The sequence below is a fragment of the Aotus nancymaae genome, unplaced genomic scaffold, assembly GCF_030222135.1.
Source record: "Aotus nancymaae isolate 86718 unplaced genomic scaffold, 86718_ANA_hifiasm-v0.15.2.pri h1tg000007l, whole genome shotgun sequence".
Lineage (NCBI taxonomy): Eukaryota > Metazoa > Chordata > Mammalia > Primates > Aotidae > Aotus > Aotus nancymaae.
In genome coordinates, this window is record NW_026988418.1 from 22,081,846 (window position 1) to 22,097,178 (window position 15,333).

At 46.7% G+C, this 15,333-nt stretch overlaps 1 protein-coding gene across 1 annotated transcript; it reads right to left on the reverse strand.

The window, feature by feature from the left end:
* Window positions 1–10,082: 10,082 nt before the first annotated feature.
* On the reverse strand, window positions 10,083–12,866 carry JUN (Jun proto-oncogene, AP-1 transcription factor subunit). The gene has a single exon (XM_012442663.3). It carries the CDS (start codon window positions 11,840–11,842, stop codon window positions 10,838–10,840), a length of 1,005 nt encoding a protein of 334 aa, XP_012298086.2. The 5' UTR covers window positions 11,843–12,866; the 3' UTR covers window positions 10,083–10,837.
* Window positions 12,867–15,333: the final 2,467 nt, after the last annotated feature.

Consider the following 15,333-nt stretch of genomic DNA (forward strand, 5'->3'; position numbering starts at 1 on the left):
TGTCTGGCACAGAAGAGTCATTCAATAAACATGGGATAAATGAGAAAGTGATAATCACCTGATACCATATTAGTATCCTAAGATGGGAAGATTTTCAGACTATTGATGGTAGGTATTGATCATGATATCTTCTGCTAGAAATGTCTTAAGCCACACAGTAAATACTCTTCAACCTTTCCTAGTATTTCATACTTGCAACACTAAATTTATCATTCACTTTTGGTGTTTATAACCTGTTCTCATTACTAGGAATTTTCAGAGATCTTTTTCATATCTTGGTTCCCAGGTGTAAAGATCTTTGGTTCATTGTGAGAAGAAGGAAAGAACATTTCATTGTACACTAGATTCTCCTCAGAATTCAGTCACGGTAACAGTCTCATTCTCTTTTCTACTTTTACTACTTCAGCAAGTGCACTGTGGAAATGCTCATGCAGATGTTGATGCTGATGCAGTTAAAGAGCAGGTGAATGAAGGAAAATACAGACTGGAATTAGGTATACTTGGATTTCTTGCCATTTTCAAAATCTTTTTTGGAGAATCTTTAATTCTCTGCTTTAATTGGCCTGGATAAGTCTTTTTTTTTTTTTTTTTAAATAACCATTATAACAGTAACTAATATTAATAAATAACTTTTTGCAGAGCCTTTTAAACATATGTTACATCATTTACTACACCCCTCCTGGGCATTTGCATCCAGAGAAATATGTTCCTGATGATCCATGTTTGGAGCATAACTCATTAAAAGAGACCAAAAAGTAAAAAATGAGTAATGCATTGTGACTTAATTTTAGAAAGGTAGTAGATACCTCTAGCCTGGTCTGTAAGGGTTTGATAATAACAGCAACAATAATCACTAAATGGATGGGCTCTGATAGTTGACATTTTTTTCTGATCCCCCTGGTATCTATGCCCTCCTAGATCCTGATTTTCCTTTGAAAATATCCTCTTTCCTCCCTGTCTGCCATGTGCTTTGAATGACTCCACAACCTTGATTTCAGAGGTGGGCGCTTGACCTACACTTAAGCCAGTCAATATATCCCACTTCACCCCTTGGCCAGAGTGATTGGTTTAGGGATGGATATGAGACCCAATCTGATCAATGAAGCATAATTCTGGGAGGCTGTGAGAAATTGCTGTAGCCCTCTGACCCCTATGGATGGAGAGCTGGGAGTTTCTGGACACTACTACATGGAAGTTGAAGATGAAGTTAACACTTCCATAGCAAGCTGAGTGATAGAAAGAAATCAAAGCCTGATGATACCATTTGAGCCCTGTATATAGCCATGCCTGGAGCTACATCTACCATAGCTTTTCATTGATATATTTCAATTAAATTCCTTTCTGTTTAAACTAAGTTTTCTGCCTCTTACAACCGTGACATTCTAACTGATACATTTATGATTTGCTGGCACTAGGCTAAGCTCTTTTACATATATTGGCCTATTTAATCCTTACAACAACCCAATGGGAATAGATATTATATTATCCCCATTTCACAGTGAATGAAACTGAGGCTTAGACAAGTAAAATGTTTTCCCACTGACAGCTAGAAGTTGATATTTGAATTCAGGTTTTAGCCACTGTGCTGTTGCCTCAGCATGCGAATATGGCTGGAGAGTGGCAGCATGGTTCTTTCTCAGGATTCCATATCCTCTCAGGTACTTCATCCAGTTCACGCCCTCCCCTCCCAAACACTGGTAACCCATTCCTTCATTTTGCTGTCCTTTTTCTCATTTCTCCTCCCAATCTCACACCTTGACTTCAAGACTCCCAGGAGATAACATTAGCCCCTCTACCTAGCAAGCTAGGAGAGATCAGGTTTAGAGCAAGCTCATAGAACCTAAGGCAGGGGACTGGCTGAGATGACCCCCTCATACCTCCCAGGGCGCCTTGCTGTGGAAGCCATGGCCTTCGCCTGGGTGCTGGTGATTACTTCTTCCTTTTCTGGCACAGAGCCACTCTCAGAGGCTTCTTTGACAGCACCCACGACAACCCAGGTTGATAGGCACCCTGCTGGAATAAGGCATTTCACTGCCTGGGCATTTGTGTGCAGCTGGCTCTGTTTGAAATCCTGCCTCTTTCTGACTTCACTTCCTGAATGTGCTGACAGACCTCTAAGCCAAGCCAAACAGGTTCACAATGCAGTGCCTGCAGAGTATTCCCCTGCGAGTGCAGCTGGGGAAACAAAACTTTTCTCCAGCCCACAGAGAGGACCTGCCAGCCCTTATATGACCAAGAAGTAGGCCCTGTGAGACCTTGTTGAATCTTAATGGGAAATGTTTTTATTTCAGCTAGGGTTCTGTGTGTGTGTGTGTGTGTGTGTGTGTGTGTTCCTGATTGTATTCCTGATTTTTCTTCTTAAATTAACAAGTCGACAGTAAAAACTAGCTTGTTATTCTGTGCCTGCTGCATATAAGAGCTTTACGTACATGTTCCTCCCAACAACCTTCTGTGGCGGCCATGATTGGCCTCATTTTTGCAAAGAAAGAAATTGGGGATTAGCAGTCAATAGTAAGGCACTGGCCCCATGATCCCCAGCTATAAGTGGCAGAGGCTAGACCTAACTCAGGGGCACTTCACTCTAAATTCTGCGTGCCTCTAAGTCATAATACCTCAATTCTCTCCCCTAATTCATAATGCTTGAATTTTTTTTTTTTTTTTTTTTTAGATAGAGTTTCATTTCACTCTTGTTGCCCAGGCTGGAGTGCAATGGCACAATCTTGGCTCACTGCAACCTTTGCCTCCCAGGTTCAAGCAATTCTCCTGCCTCACCCTCCCAAGTAGCTGGGATTACAGGCATGAGCCACCACTCCCGGCTAATTTTTTTTATTTTTAGTAGAAACTTGGTTTCACCCTGTTGGTCAGGCTGGTCTCGAACCCCTGACCTCAGGTGATCCACCCGCCTCAGCCTCCCAAAGTGCTGGGATTATAGGTATGAGTCACAGTGCATGACCAATACCTCAGTTCTTGATGTGTTTGTTCAGAAGTGTAGTGAAGAACAGTGTGAAAGGCAGAGGCCCTGGTGCCTTTCTGGCTCTAAAGTTTGGCAAGATAGTTTTTTTCTCTAAATCTCATATGCAAAATGAAATAACAGTGCCTGTGTGGCAGAGAAGTTGTAGAGTTCAATGAAATAGAAATTTACATGGCAGAACCATTCAGGAGCAAGGTCCTATGTAGACAAAGAAAGTTCTTTGGAGTCAGGAAGAATTGGATTCAACTTGAGCTTCCACCAGTCACTTATTTCATAAACTTGAACAAGACCCGATGCTCCATTCTCCTACATATAAAATACAGCCTTAACCTCTACCTTGGAAGTCCTAGCATGATGCCTGCTACATAGGAGAAATTTAGTAAATGGTATCGATTATAAATACTATATCGGTGTCAGTTTTTATTATGCTTGTGGCAGGCATTATTGGTTTCTACCGGAGGATATTGTTCCTACTGCTGGTTCCTACTAGAGTTACAATATACTGGGTAATGCTATGAGAACAAGCAACCCTCAAATTCAGTGCCTTAAAGCAACACATTTTGGGGGGATTTTGCTCATGCTAAATGGTCACTGTAGGTATGCTGGTGGTCAGAAGCTGTGGGAGAGGAGGGTAGACTCTGTCTACATCACTGTCATTTAGGGACACAGGCTGATGGGCATTGCATTCCTGTGTGTCCACAGTTGCCAAGGGAAGGAAAAGGGAATATGGCAAGTCTTATACTTGCTCTCAAGGCATCTGTCTGGATGTGATATATCACCACTGCTTGCATTTCATTGGCTGGTGCAAGTCAGAAGGCCTCTCACTTAACTTCAAGGAGGTAGGAGATAGCAAAGTGCAAGCAATCATGGTGGGCTCATTTCCTAGTCATGAATGATTTGGGGTCTAGGAATATGACCTGCTCCTGTCCAGTGGGATAAGAGGGCAAGTCCACTGGGGTGGAGGTAGGGAGCTGCTAGGAAAATTTCTCTCTTTAACGAATACAGAAAGATGGTAGTAAACATTAAACTGCTGGTGATTATTGTGTTGACCTTTGATGCTGGAACTGCTGCAGATATCTTGAGTGCACACAAGAAACTTCCTTGACACACTGAGAATGGTGAAATGAAAAGATAGGAGTCACCTGAATCCATGATTATATCATTAAGTCACTATATTAGCCACTTTTGGACTTGTTTCATATCTAGACTTCTGATTTCCATTGCATCTTCTGTTGCTGGCCCCTGCAAGCGTCCTAACTGGAAGAATGGTCAATAATATAACAACGCAGGTGCCTGCCCATCTTTCTCCAAGATAAGATAGTATCAGGAAAAGTTCCCCCTTCAGCATGAACCTAAGCTGAATCAATATATCCTGGAGGAGATTAGTCATTAGCACAAGCTGATGAACATACAATCATGAGGATATTTCCGAAATATTCAAATCTGTCCAGGGGGCCAGTGAGTACCTACAACCTAAGAAGGCAATAACTATATTGGTGATCTGGTAACATCATTGTTTGAAGCAATAATGAGGCAATCATCAACCAATAACTTTAGTGGATGTATATGAAGGAGGTTTGTATAGCAAGAAACTATCAGGGCTTCTCAGCACAGAAGTGTTCTGTTCTCTCCAGAGAAGGGGAGTTTGCAGAAGGGCAAGGAGAGTTCATTAGACATTGCTGCGGCATGGACGAAATATCCCAGGAGACTATCTGATTACCTTTGCTCAGATGCTGTGTACATCAAAGAACCTTCTGATGACTAATTCAGTCCTCAGGGTTGTTGATGTAGAAGTAGGGGCTTGCACTGAGTAAGAGACTCAAGGTCACCAGGATTTCTGTTTCCTGGAACAATACAGGAGAAAAATATGGTTCTTGATGCCTGAGGACCAAATTTTGCCCCACCAGTTACTGGAGGCATGGCCTCAACAAAAGCACTTAGAACTCACTAGGAGCCTCAGCTTCTGCTCCCATGAAACACAACTACTATCAATGAGCATCCTCAGAACAGTGGTGAAAATAACATGAGGTAGAAGAGGCAAAAGAGCTTTGGAAACTACAAGAGCATGGACAGATGAGTACTAATCTCATTGTTCATCACTCTTTCTTTTGCTCAGTGTACTCCAGGGACTCAGACCTTCTCATAACTGCTAGGGTGCACAAGAGACTTTCCCAGGCTCTCTCTCATGCTGATTCTGCACCTGGGATGCCCCACCCTTATTCATCTGCTCTCCACCTGGGGAACTCTTAGTCTAAGAGTTCTCAGCACAAGTAGTTCTCCAGAAATACTTTGTTGCCGACCTAATTAAGATGTTCTCTTTATTAGTGCCCAGTTATTTTTTTCATTGCACTTTAGTCATATATTTTTTGTGTGTGTTTCTTTTTTTTTTTTGAGATGGACTCTCTTTCTGCTGCACAGGCTGGAATGCAGAGGCACCATCTCAGCTCACTGCAATCTCCACCTCCTGAGTTCAAGCGATTCTCCTGCCTCAGCCTTCTGAGTACCTAGGATTACAGGTGTACACCATCTCATCTGGCTAATTTTTGTATTTTTAGGAGAGACGGGGTTTCACCATGTTGGCCAGGCTGGTTTCAAACTCCTGACCTTAAGTAATATGACCACCTTGGCCTCCCAAAGTGCTGGGATTACAGGTGTGAGCCACCGTGCCTGGCCTCATGTGTTTATTTACTGTTTCTCTTAGCTAGATGATAAACTCCATGAAGGAAGGCATCCTGCTTTCACTCTTCTGTGTTCCTAGTTCCTGGCACAAAATAGGATTTCAATATTACTTGTGGTAGAAAATAAGATGAGTGCTATGGGAATGTAAAGTGTTATTATCAGTTCCCCGACAGAAGTTGTTTATACACCAGAGTTTATAAAGTTCGAGTCAACTAGCCTCGCTGAGCTTAATCAATTCTGGGTGACTAGATAAAGTCAGGTTTGGTCTTGTAGCAGGAAGGACCAACTCTCTGCTATCACGCTGGAAGGCCTGGCCTACACGGTTGCTGGTCTGTCTCATTCACATCTGCTTATTTGAGTTTCCTGACTCTGAGCAGGTGGGCTCTAGACCATTTTGTAAGATGATTTTCATTCAGGTATCAAATGAACCCAATAGAAAGGAAAATGTCAGTATGGAACAAGCAGCATAAGAAGAAAGTGAAATTCCTGGTGTCCTTCTTTAGGCCCAACTTGTCAGAAAATTGCATAAGAAGAAAGGTGGCATGATGTAACCTGGACCAAGGCATCTTCTGCTCATTTCTTTCCCAACTCTAGGACTACTTTAAATACCACAGGCATTCTAAACAAAACTAAAAATCTATCTTTGGTATTTCACCCCTTACCTAGCCTCTTCCTCACCAATCCATCCTCCAAACTGTTGCCAGCATGAATCTTTCTCAAGTTGAGGGTATCATATCCCACTCTGTTTCAAATTCACCTACTTTTCTGTATCACCTATAGAATAACATGGAATGAATATTAATTCTCAACCCAAGCCTTCAACTTCCCTGCCTCTTCTCCCTTCAGTTTTCTTCTCACACATTTCTTTCAAGCTTCTCTAAGCAGCTTTCAGGTCCCTAAACACAAGACGCTTTCTCATACTTCTATACCTTTGCACACAAGTTTCTTCCCAATCTTTTCTGACTGGGAAGGCCCACTGGATCAGCTCAAATGTCACCTCTCCCATAAAGCATTTTCTAATAATGCCTCCTTTTGCTCCCATCTGGTATCTTTCTCTTATAGCATATATCTTTATGCTATAGAATAGTTTCTACCTCACCTCCACATTCCACTCTACCAGAATGTGAGTTCCTTGCTCATCACTGTTTCCCCACAGCCAAACACAGGGCCTCAAAGAGACTCAGGACCAGAGGAATGCCCGGCTTTGTGATGCCCAAAAGCAAACAACTCAAATCAGGTTCCAGAGTTAGGAAGGAACAGTTTTAGACTCTGGGGCCATTCCAGCTTCTAACCCTCTTCCCTTCTTCTATGAGATCCTACTTGGCCACCACAGAAGTGGGTGGAGGAGGCAAGGGGCAATCAAACTAGAAGGCATGGTCTCTTTCCTAGGTTCAACCAGTGCACTTCTCTAGTAATGAAATGACATGGGAGCATAGATGAATTTGTATGATTCTTGTCTCAGCAAGCAAACATTGGTACTAACTTCTGGACTCCTGAAATATGTCTAATTTTACAGAAAGTCCCCTTTGCCATTACCAATAAAGTTGGTTGTTTTTAATGAAGACATATCTGGAACTGTTTTTGTGTCTGCCTAAGGACATACATATTATCCTGCTCCATTTCCACCTTCAAAACTAATGTTTCAGGCAGATTCATTTTATATAAGAAGATGCCCACTTGCATTAGTAGAGGTAGGAAGAGACACTCTGTGTGGCTGGATGTATGAATGTGCTAACAGCTTAATTCTTTTAAGAACACTCACTAAGAACTAGGCTTTAGAACTTGGGGGTTGGCCAGGTTTGACTTTGAGGAGGTGGGAGTTGATCCATCTGGAGTTACACACCTGGAAATGAATGAAGTATATTTATTAGAAGAAACTAAGACTTGGAATTACGTTGGAGGAGGATTTGAGTTCACTAGTTCATTCAGTCATCAAACATTTATTTTATGAACATCTACTATATGCCAGCCACTGCATTAAAAGTTTGGGAGTCCTCTTGATGAAGAGGATAAGGTTCTGGCCAGGAGACACAGAGGTTCATGATACATTTTGATAAGTGCTGTCATAGGATTTTTGATAAGATGTTACCATGCTCACTAGGGAATTATTCATTCCCTTTGAAGATGGAGTTACCAAGGGAAGCTTTACAGAGAAGGTTCCACCTATGCCAAGACTTGAAGAATGGGTAGGATTTGTCAGTTGAACTAGAAGGAAAGGTATTCCAGGCAAAGACATGCAAGCAGAAACATGAAAGGGTAAAAGAGCATGGGATTTAGATTCATACAAAGATGTATTTCTGATAGTGGGCATGTAGTTGGTCAGTTCATGGCTTATTAACCCCCTTTTTTTTTTTGAGTTGTGGAACTCTGGGAGGTTCAAATAAAAGCTAATAATCTCTCCCCTCAGAAGAGTGTGTGCAGACACATACACACATAACTTTGTGGCATTTTCATTGAGTTCATAAACCCTCTGCCCAATAGACACAGAGGGTTAAATGTCTGTGATTAAATTATTTTATATATATAACATATATGTATACAAAAAATTAAGAGGATTAATGACTATCTGTCACTAGCTTCATCTGCTCCAACTATTAGTGTTACCTAAAGATTAATTCATTGAAGGCTCATAATAAACTTAACCATTGAGTGTTTACAGTTATTTTGCCTCCAAAATTTACCAGAGATTATGGGTTAATTTCCTCTATCGCAATTATTTTTTCCACCCTTTTTGATTAGAGTGGTTAGAATTTCAAAAATACACATTTAGAATGTTAATTGAAACAAGCATGGGGATAGGCCTGAGTTTCAGACTTTTTTTTTTTTTAATACTGAAATCTAAAGCAAACTGGGGAGTGGTGTGGCTTTTCTGTGCTGTACTGTTGTCTGGGCTTAGTCTACCTTTGCAGGTAATTAATTCCCAGCCTGCTTATTTTTTCTAGTTGGCTCTTGTTTAGCTTCCACAGAGCCCCACCCCAAAGTGCTTTATTGTCCCTCTGCTGACTATTTCTACATATGGTCAAAATCATCTCACCTTCCTGGTTGCTGACATCGGCAAATTCAGTTTGGCAAACTAGGCTCTGCTCCCAGTAACCCTTTGTTCAAGAAGTGTTATTACAAGGGAGAGTATATTTGAAGCTAACAAGCCTGTCCAATCTCTTCCACTCCTAGATATACTCCTAAGGAGAAACTCTTTTGTGTATTTGGATTTACAGCCACAGGCAGGATATTAGCACTCCCAGACCTGTTAGATACTAGAACACTGCTAATGAGCAAACAGCCCTGCCTCAATTAGTGGTTTGTGAAATATTCCTGGATATCAAATTGCTTTTGCTGCCTGATAATCACACTAGCTCTTGGGATGAAAAGCAACCAAGCAAAAAATTGTTCCCTTGTTGAGCACTGCCTTGTTGATCTCCTAAGTTGTATCTGTAGACAGAATTTAAGTTTCTCATTTCCCAGAGCTGGGGTTTGATTTACACATGTAATCAGTGTTGGTGTTCATGTTTTCTCTTGCGAATCTTTTCCATAGTATTGGATTACTGTCTTTTGAGACTGATTCTCTAATTATTTAAACAAGGTTATTTTAGAAACAAATTAAGAAATAAACTATAGACAGATCTAAAATGCTAAACTGCTAGTTTCCTTAGGCATAGGTGTTTATTTGGGGGTGAGGGGTGGTAATAGAGAAAGAGATAGAGATGGAGAAAGGGTGGAGGGACTAATGAAATTGGGAGACTGTTTCATCCAGATCACCACTTCTAGTTTGACTCTTCCTAAATACTTTGCTTCTTAACTTTCAAGTCACTTCAGATTGCAGCAATGTTAACCTCAGCAACTGAAAAGAAAAGCTTCAGTATATAACTTGGGAAGAAAAAAGTAGTAAAGGGAAGCAATTCAAGATCTGTTATTGGTATTTGAATACATTTATTGTGACAAGAATGCTGTTATAAATATTCATAAGCAAAGGCCATCTTTTTATCTAGGAATTGTCAAAGAGAAGATTCCAAATTGGAAGGATACATCTTTTGTAAAATCTGCCACCAATTCTTGCTTTGAGAATAAGCATCTATTGTTAAATTTCTACTAACATTATAAATGGTCACAGCACATGCCACTTGATACAATCCCAAACTTTGAAATGTTTGACTTCCCAGTGGGCTGTCCCTCTCCACTGCAACCCCCCTCCCTTCCTCCAGCCTCCTGAAACATCGCACCATCCTTTGGTAAACAATTCCATATAGACAGCTGGGGGAAGAGTATATAACCTGACCATAGCATCAGGTACATTCATTTCTAAAGTCTGATAGAGAACAGTTTTTACTGCTTGATAGTAAGAAGCACTGAGAGAGATTTTAATTGACATTCTTAACTTTCAACTCCACCTAGATAGCTAGTATCTATAGATGATGCAGAAAAGAGGTTAGGGGAGTACTTTTCAATAGTTTATTGTATTTTCTTAAATATCCTTTCTGGAATTTTCAGAAACAAAACATAAAAAAATTATATACTTTATTACAAATGGTAAACTCAAGAGTGCTCCAAATCTCTTATTTACAAACAACACTGGGCAGGACACCCAAACAAACAAACAAGAAATAACTTACAAAGGCATGAAGCTGTTTATTGACAGTAATCAGCTTTCATCAAATTAAAAAATATATATATGTACATACACAGTTAACGAAGGCAGGCCAGAAAGAGTTCATCTGCAGGCTCAGCCTCGCTCTCACAAACCTCCCTCCAGCCGCCCCTCCCTAGCCCTCCCCCCCACGCTTTGTGTTCTTAAGGAGTACTACAGAAGCAATCTACAGTCTCTATTGCAGTTTGTAACCCCCTCCCCCTCCCCCCTTTAATACTGAATGAGATCGAATGTTAGGTCCATGCAGTTCTTGGTCAATGTTAACGAAAAGTCTAACGTTCCGTTCGCGCGGGGACAGCCCATCCGCAAAGCCGGGCAGCCCGCAGGCCGCCGCTCCCTGGCTCCACGCCAAGGGAGGGCGCGCCAAGTCCTTCCCACTCGTGCACACTGGGGGCGCCGTCAGGACGCAACCCAGTCCAACTTGGATACCCTTGGCTTTAGTTCTCGGACACTTCTTTTTTCTCTCCGTCGCAACTTGTCAAGTTCTCAAGTCTGTATCTGTTATTTTTTTTCTCCGTTGTCCCTCAGCCCCCGACAGTCTCTCTTCAAAACGTTTGCAACTGCTGCGTTAGCATGAGTTGGCACCCACTATTAACGTGGTTCATGACTTTCTGTTTAAGCTGTGCCACCTGTTCCCTGAGCATGTTGGCCGTGGACGCCAGCTCCGAGTTCTGAGCTTTCAAGGTTTTCACTTTTTCCTCCAGCCGGGCGATTCTCTCCAGCTTCCTTTTTCGGCACTTGGAGGCAGCGATGCGGTTCCTCATGCGCTTCCTCTCCGCCTTGATCCGCTCCTGGGACTCCATGTCGATGGGAGACAGGGGCGGCGTCTCGCCCGGCATCTCGGGCACTGTCTGAGGCTCCTCCTTCAGGGCCTGCAGCCGCGGGTGCTGCACGGGCATCTGCTGGGGCAAGTGGTGGGGCGGCTGCGGCGGCTGCTGCTGCTGCTGGGGTTGCGCGGGAAAGGCTAGGCCAGCCGCGCCGTAGGAGGGCGCCCCGCCGCCGCTGCTCAGCGCTCCGGGGTTGAAGTTGCTGAGGTTGGCGTAGACCGGCGGCTCGCTGTGCAGGCTGGCGTTGAAGCCGCCGCTGCCACTGCCCCCCGCCACCGAGGCCACCGCGGGAGCCACCATGCCCGCCCCACTGACCGGCTGCGCCGCCGACGTGACGCTGGGATGCGTGTTCTGGCTGTGCAGCTCGGCCAGGGCGCGCACGAAGCCCTCGGCGAAGCCCTCCTGCTCATCTGTCACGTTCTTGGGACACAGGAACTGGGTGGGGGTCGGCGTGGTGGTGATGTGCCCGTTGCTGGACTGGATTATGAGGCGCTCCAGCTCGGGCGACGCCAGCTTGAGCAGCCCCACGTCGGGCGAGGTGAGGAGGTCCGAGTTCTTGGCGCGGAGGTGCGGCTTCAGGCTCCCCACTGGGTCGGCCAGGTTCAGGGTCATGCTCTGTTTCAGGATCTTGGGGTTACTGTAGCCATAAGCTCCGCTCTCGGACTGGAGGAACGAGGCGTTGAGGGCATCGTCATAGAAGGTCGTTTCCATCTTTGCAGTCATAGAACAGTCCGTCACTTCACGTGAGGTTAGTTTGGGCTGCGCGCAGAAGTTTCGGGGCCGCAACAGCGCTCTGGCAAGCGAGGGACACCCGTGTCCCCCGGGGCCTTTGGCAGGGAAAGTTTCTCTAAGAGCGCGCGCACCCCCTGGCAGTCGTCCCCGCTGCGCCCTCCTCACCAACTCGCTCCTGGGAGCGCAGGGTTAATTAAGATGCCTCCCGCACTCTTACTTGTCGGCTAGCGCGCGCTGCCCGGCTTTGAAAAGTCGCGGTCACTCACTGAGCGCTCTTCGATCGCAGCGGTTCCTCGGAGCCCGCGGGCGAACTCACTTCCCGGAGCGGCGGCTCTCCCGGAGGCGCGGATCAGTGCGGACCCCGCAGTGGCCGGCCGGCGGCGGGTCTCGGCCGCCCGGACTCCGACGACTTGTCCCCTCCTCCGCTGCGGGGGGGAGGGGGCGCCCGGCAGCCGCGGCTCGCGCTCGCCCAAGTTCAGCAACCAGTGCGAGCGAAGCTGAGCGCACGTCCTTCTCTCGCGCGTCTCTCCAACGCCTTTTGGTCTTTACCGCCGCCGAGCAGCCTAAGGCACAGGAAAGGCTTGCAAAAGTTCGCTCCAGGACTCTGGGCCACTTGGCCCCGGTCCTCTCGGCTGGGAAAGTTCTTTGCCGCTGCAGCCGCTCGCCGACTTCCCCCGGTGGACGCGTGGGTACCGCTGCTCTCCGCCGCTGTCAGCAGCGCCTGGGCAGCGGGGTTCTTCTCCCGGGGGCGGCTGGAGACCAGGCTCTCCCGGCACTCCTCGAAACACCAGCCCGGGAGCCACAGGCGCTAGCTCTGGGCAGTTGGAGAGAAGATGGAAAGGAAAAGATTTGCAGCTCGGACTCTACTGCCGTCCTGGCTGTCTGGCTGTCTCTCTGTCTGAGTCCGCGCACCTCCGCTCCCGCCTCACTGCTTCAGCCACACTCAGTGCAACTCTGAGCCCTTATCCAGCCCGAGCTCAACACTTATCTGCTACCAGTCAACCCCTAAAAATAGCCCATGATGTCACCCCAAGGCTTTCCCATTGGCTCGCGTCGCTCTCAGGGGGGCGGGCCCGCCCGTTGCCATGGAGACTCCACCCTAGAAGATTCTTCTCTAGGCCCGCGGAGGCTCACGGGATGAGGTAATGCTCCGCTGCCCTCCTACAGTCGGGCCCTTCTTTCTCTTCCCCTCCCCCTGCCGCACGCCTCTCGGCCCTCTCTTCCTCGATCCCCTCCCCGGGCCGTTTTTCCCGGCCCGCCCGGTGCATTGTGGGCTGACGTCTTGGGGTTTGACTGTCTAGTGACGGTGGCTGCCGCGAGCGGGCGGATGCTCGCAACGTCTGTGGAGGGGGGCTCAAGTTCACGGCTCCGGACGGGGATGCAGAGGATGCAGGGGATGAGGGGACCCGGGAGGCCAGGGAACCCGACCAGTTGTTGGGGGCCAAGGGTGCGGGCGAGGGGTGGTTGGGGTTTCTCCACTTCTGGGGCTCGAAGTCATCCGCCGGCGTCCGCCACCGCGCGGGGCGGGAGGCTGAGAGTCCAAGTCCGCGGCCCCCCTCCCGCGCACTTCCGGGGGGCGGGAGCGCCGCCCTTAAGGTGGCTCTGTGAAGTTCCAGTTGGGGGCGAGCCTAAGGGCGCTTAAGTTTGGGGGCGGTCTCGCGAGAGTCGGCCCCCCAAGTTGAGAACGCTCGGAACTTTGTCAAGTTCAGGAGCGATGGTCCGCGGGGTTGTCTGGCTGCTCCTAGAAGCCGAGAGATTTGTATTGCCCGAAACTGAACGCTCAGCTGAGTCTCCGTTGCACCTCTCTTCATCCTCCGGGACCGTGGGGGAAGGGGCGCGGGGGTTCACAGCTTTGCCTTGGAGGGGCAGTTTTTACAGTGAGCGCAATTAGTGGGTAACAGGGTCCAGATGGGAACAAGCATGTAGGCAATCCGAAACTCGGGGAAGCCCGGTGTTGGTATACTCCCCCTCCCGCCCCCGGACAACACGCACACGCTTAACATAGCACGCTCAACACACAGGCGCGCGCGCGCACGCACACACACACACACACACACACTCACACACACTCACTCTCCATCTGCGCCGTGTTTCTTCCGGGAAAACAAGCCCAGAAGGCGGCGGACGCTCGCATAAAGTCACGCAGTAGAACTCGGAGCCCGGGGTAGAACCTGGACTTCAAATCTCTGCACTCCCGGCCGGGTGGTGGGCCCATATCCTGGGTAGCCTCTAGGAAGCGCTAGACACATGTAAGTGGTTCCTTTTCCGCGGTTGTTATTTTATCTTCCACCCGCCCCCCACTCCTTAGGGACGAAAGTGTGTGGTGGAAAGAATCTTGAAGTCGGGAATCCTGGTTCTTTCGTGGCCAGGCTGCCACAGTGCGGAGCGAGGAAATCACGGAACTTCTCCGAGCTTCAGTTCCCTCATCTGCAGGTGGGGCCGGTGCCGTCCACCTCCCTGGGCTGCCAGGAGTTAGTGTGACAGGGTCGCCTGCAGGACTAGGGAGGTGGTGGCCAAACAGCCCGCTTCCCTCCCCTGCCTCGCAGTTTCCATCCTCACAGAAGTCTGGATGGAAAGCCAGGATATACGAGTGCGATTTGGCAGGACCAGGTGTACTTTCCTGTGAGAAGCATCAAGGGGAGGAGGAGTGGGGAACAGGGTTAGAAGTCAGCTCTTTCCCAAGCCTCTATCTAGAACTGGGGCTTGAAGTTGGACCTGCAGCAGTTTAAAGTTCTTAGGTTCTAAATTCGGACTTCACTGCTTCTGAACTTGGAATTCAGCCTTGGGTTCATTGCCCCCAGCCCTAAGGTATTTGCGGCTTTGAGTGTTCAGAAACCAACAGCAGCTGGTATCAGTGGGAAACCTGCCAACTTTTCTTCACTCCAGGCGCTCACCTAGCTTTCAGTGATCTGCAGAGGGTAACTGAAAGCCTACTGTGAGCCAGGCACTGAACTGGGGAGGGGGTGGGGTAGGTATACAGTGATAACAAGATCCAGTTACTTCCCTCAAAGGGAGAACATTCTCCCTCTGTCTGTTGCCCTGAATCATTTTCTGTTAAATAAGGGAGCTGTTGTTCTAAATTTTTTTATAACAGTAATAAAAATAAGTTTCATGTATTAAACACTTATCTGCCAGGCATTCTCCTAAGCAATTTAAATACGCTGTTTTCTCCCCACAGTCGTCTCGAGAGACATATATTATTATGCAGATTTGACATGTGAGGAAATAGGCCCAGAGAGGTTAAGTATCCTTGTTCAGGTCACACAGGCAATTGACCTCAGGTCTGTGTTACATTCCCTTGTATTTTCTCTACTCTGGCAAACTTTCTTGTGAAGTATTAGTTATCTGCAGAGAAAATAGTGCTTGTGGCACAGAATAAATTTTCTTTCTTTATCCTCTGATTGTAACTCCATTCAGAGCGCCTGTATTTAGAAATTTCAAGACTTAGGGCTTTGTGTAAATATATATCTTTTGCCTAAGGT

Bases quoted from the DNA above. Each gene is read 5' to 3' on its own strand.
- JUN (XM_012442663.3), bottom strand. From the start codon at position 11,842: ATGACTGCAAAGATGGAAACGACCTTCTATGACGATGCCCTCAACGCC.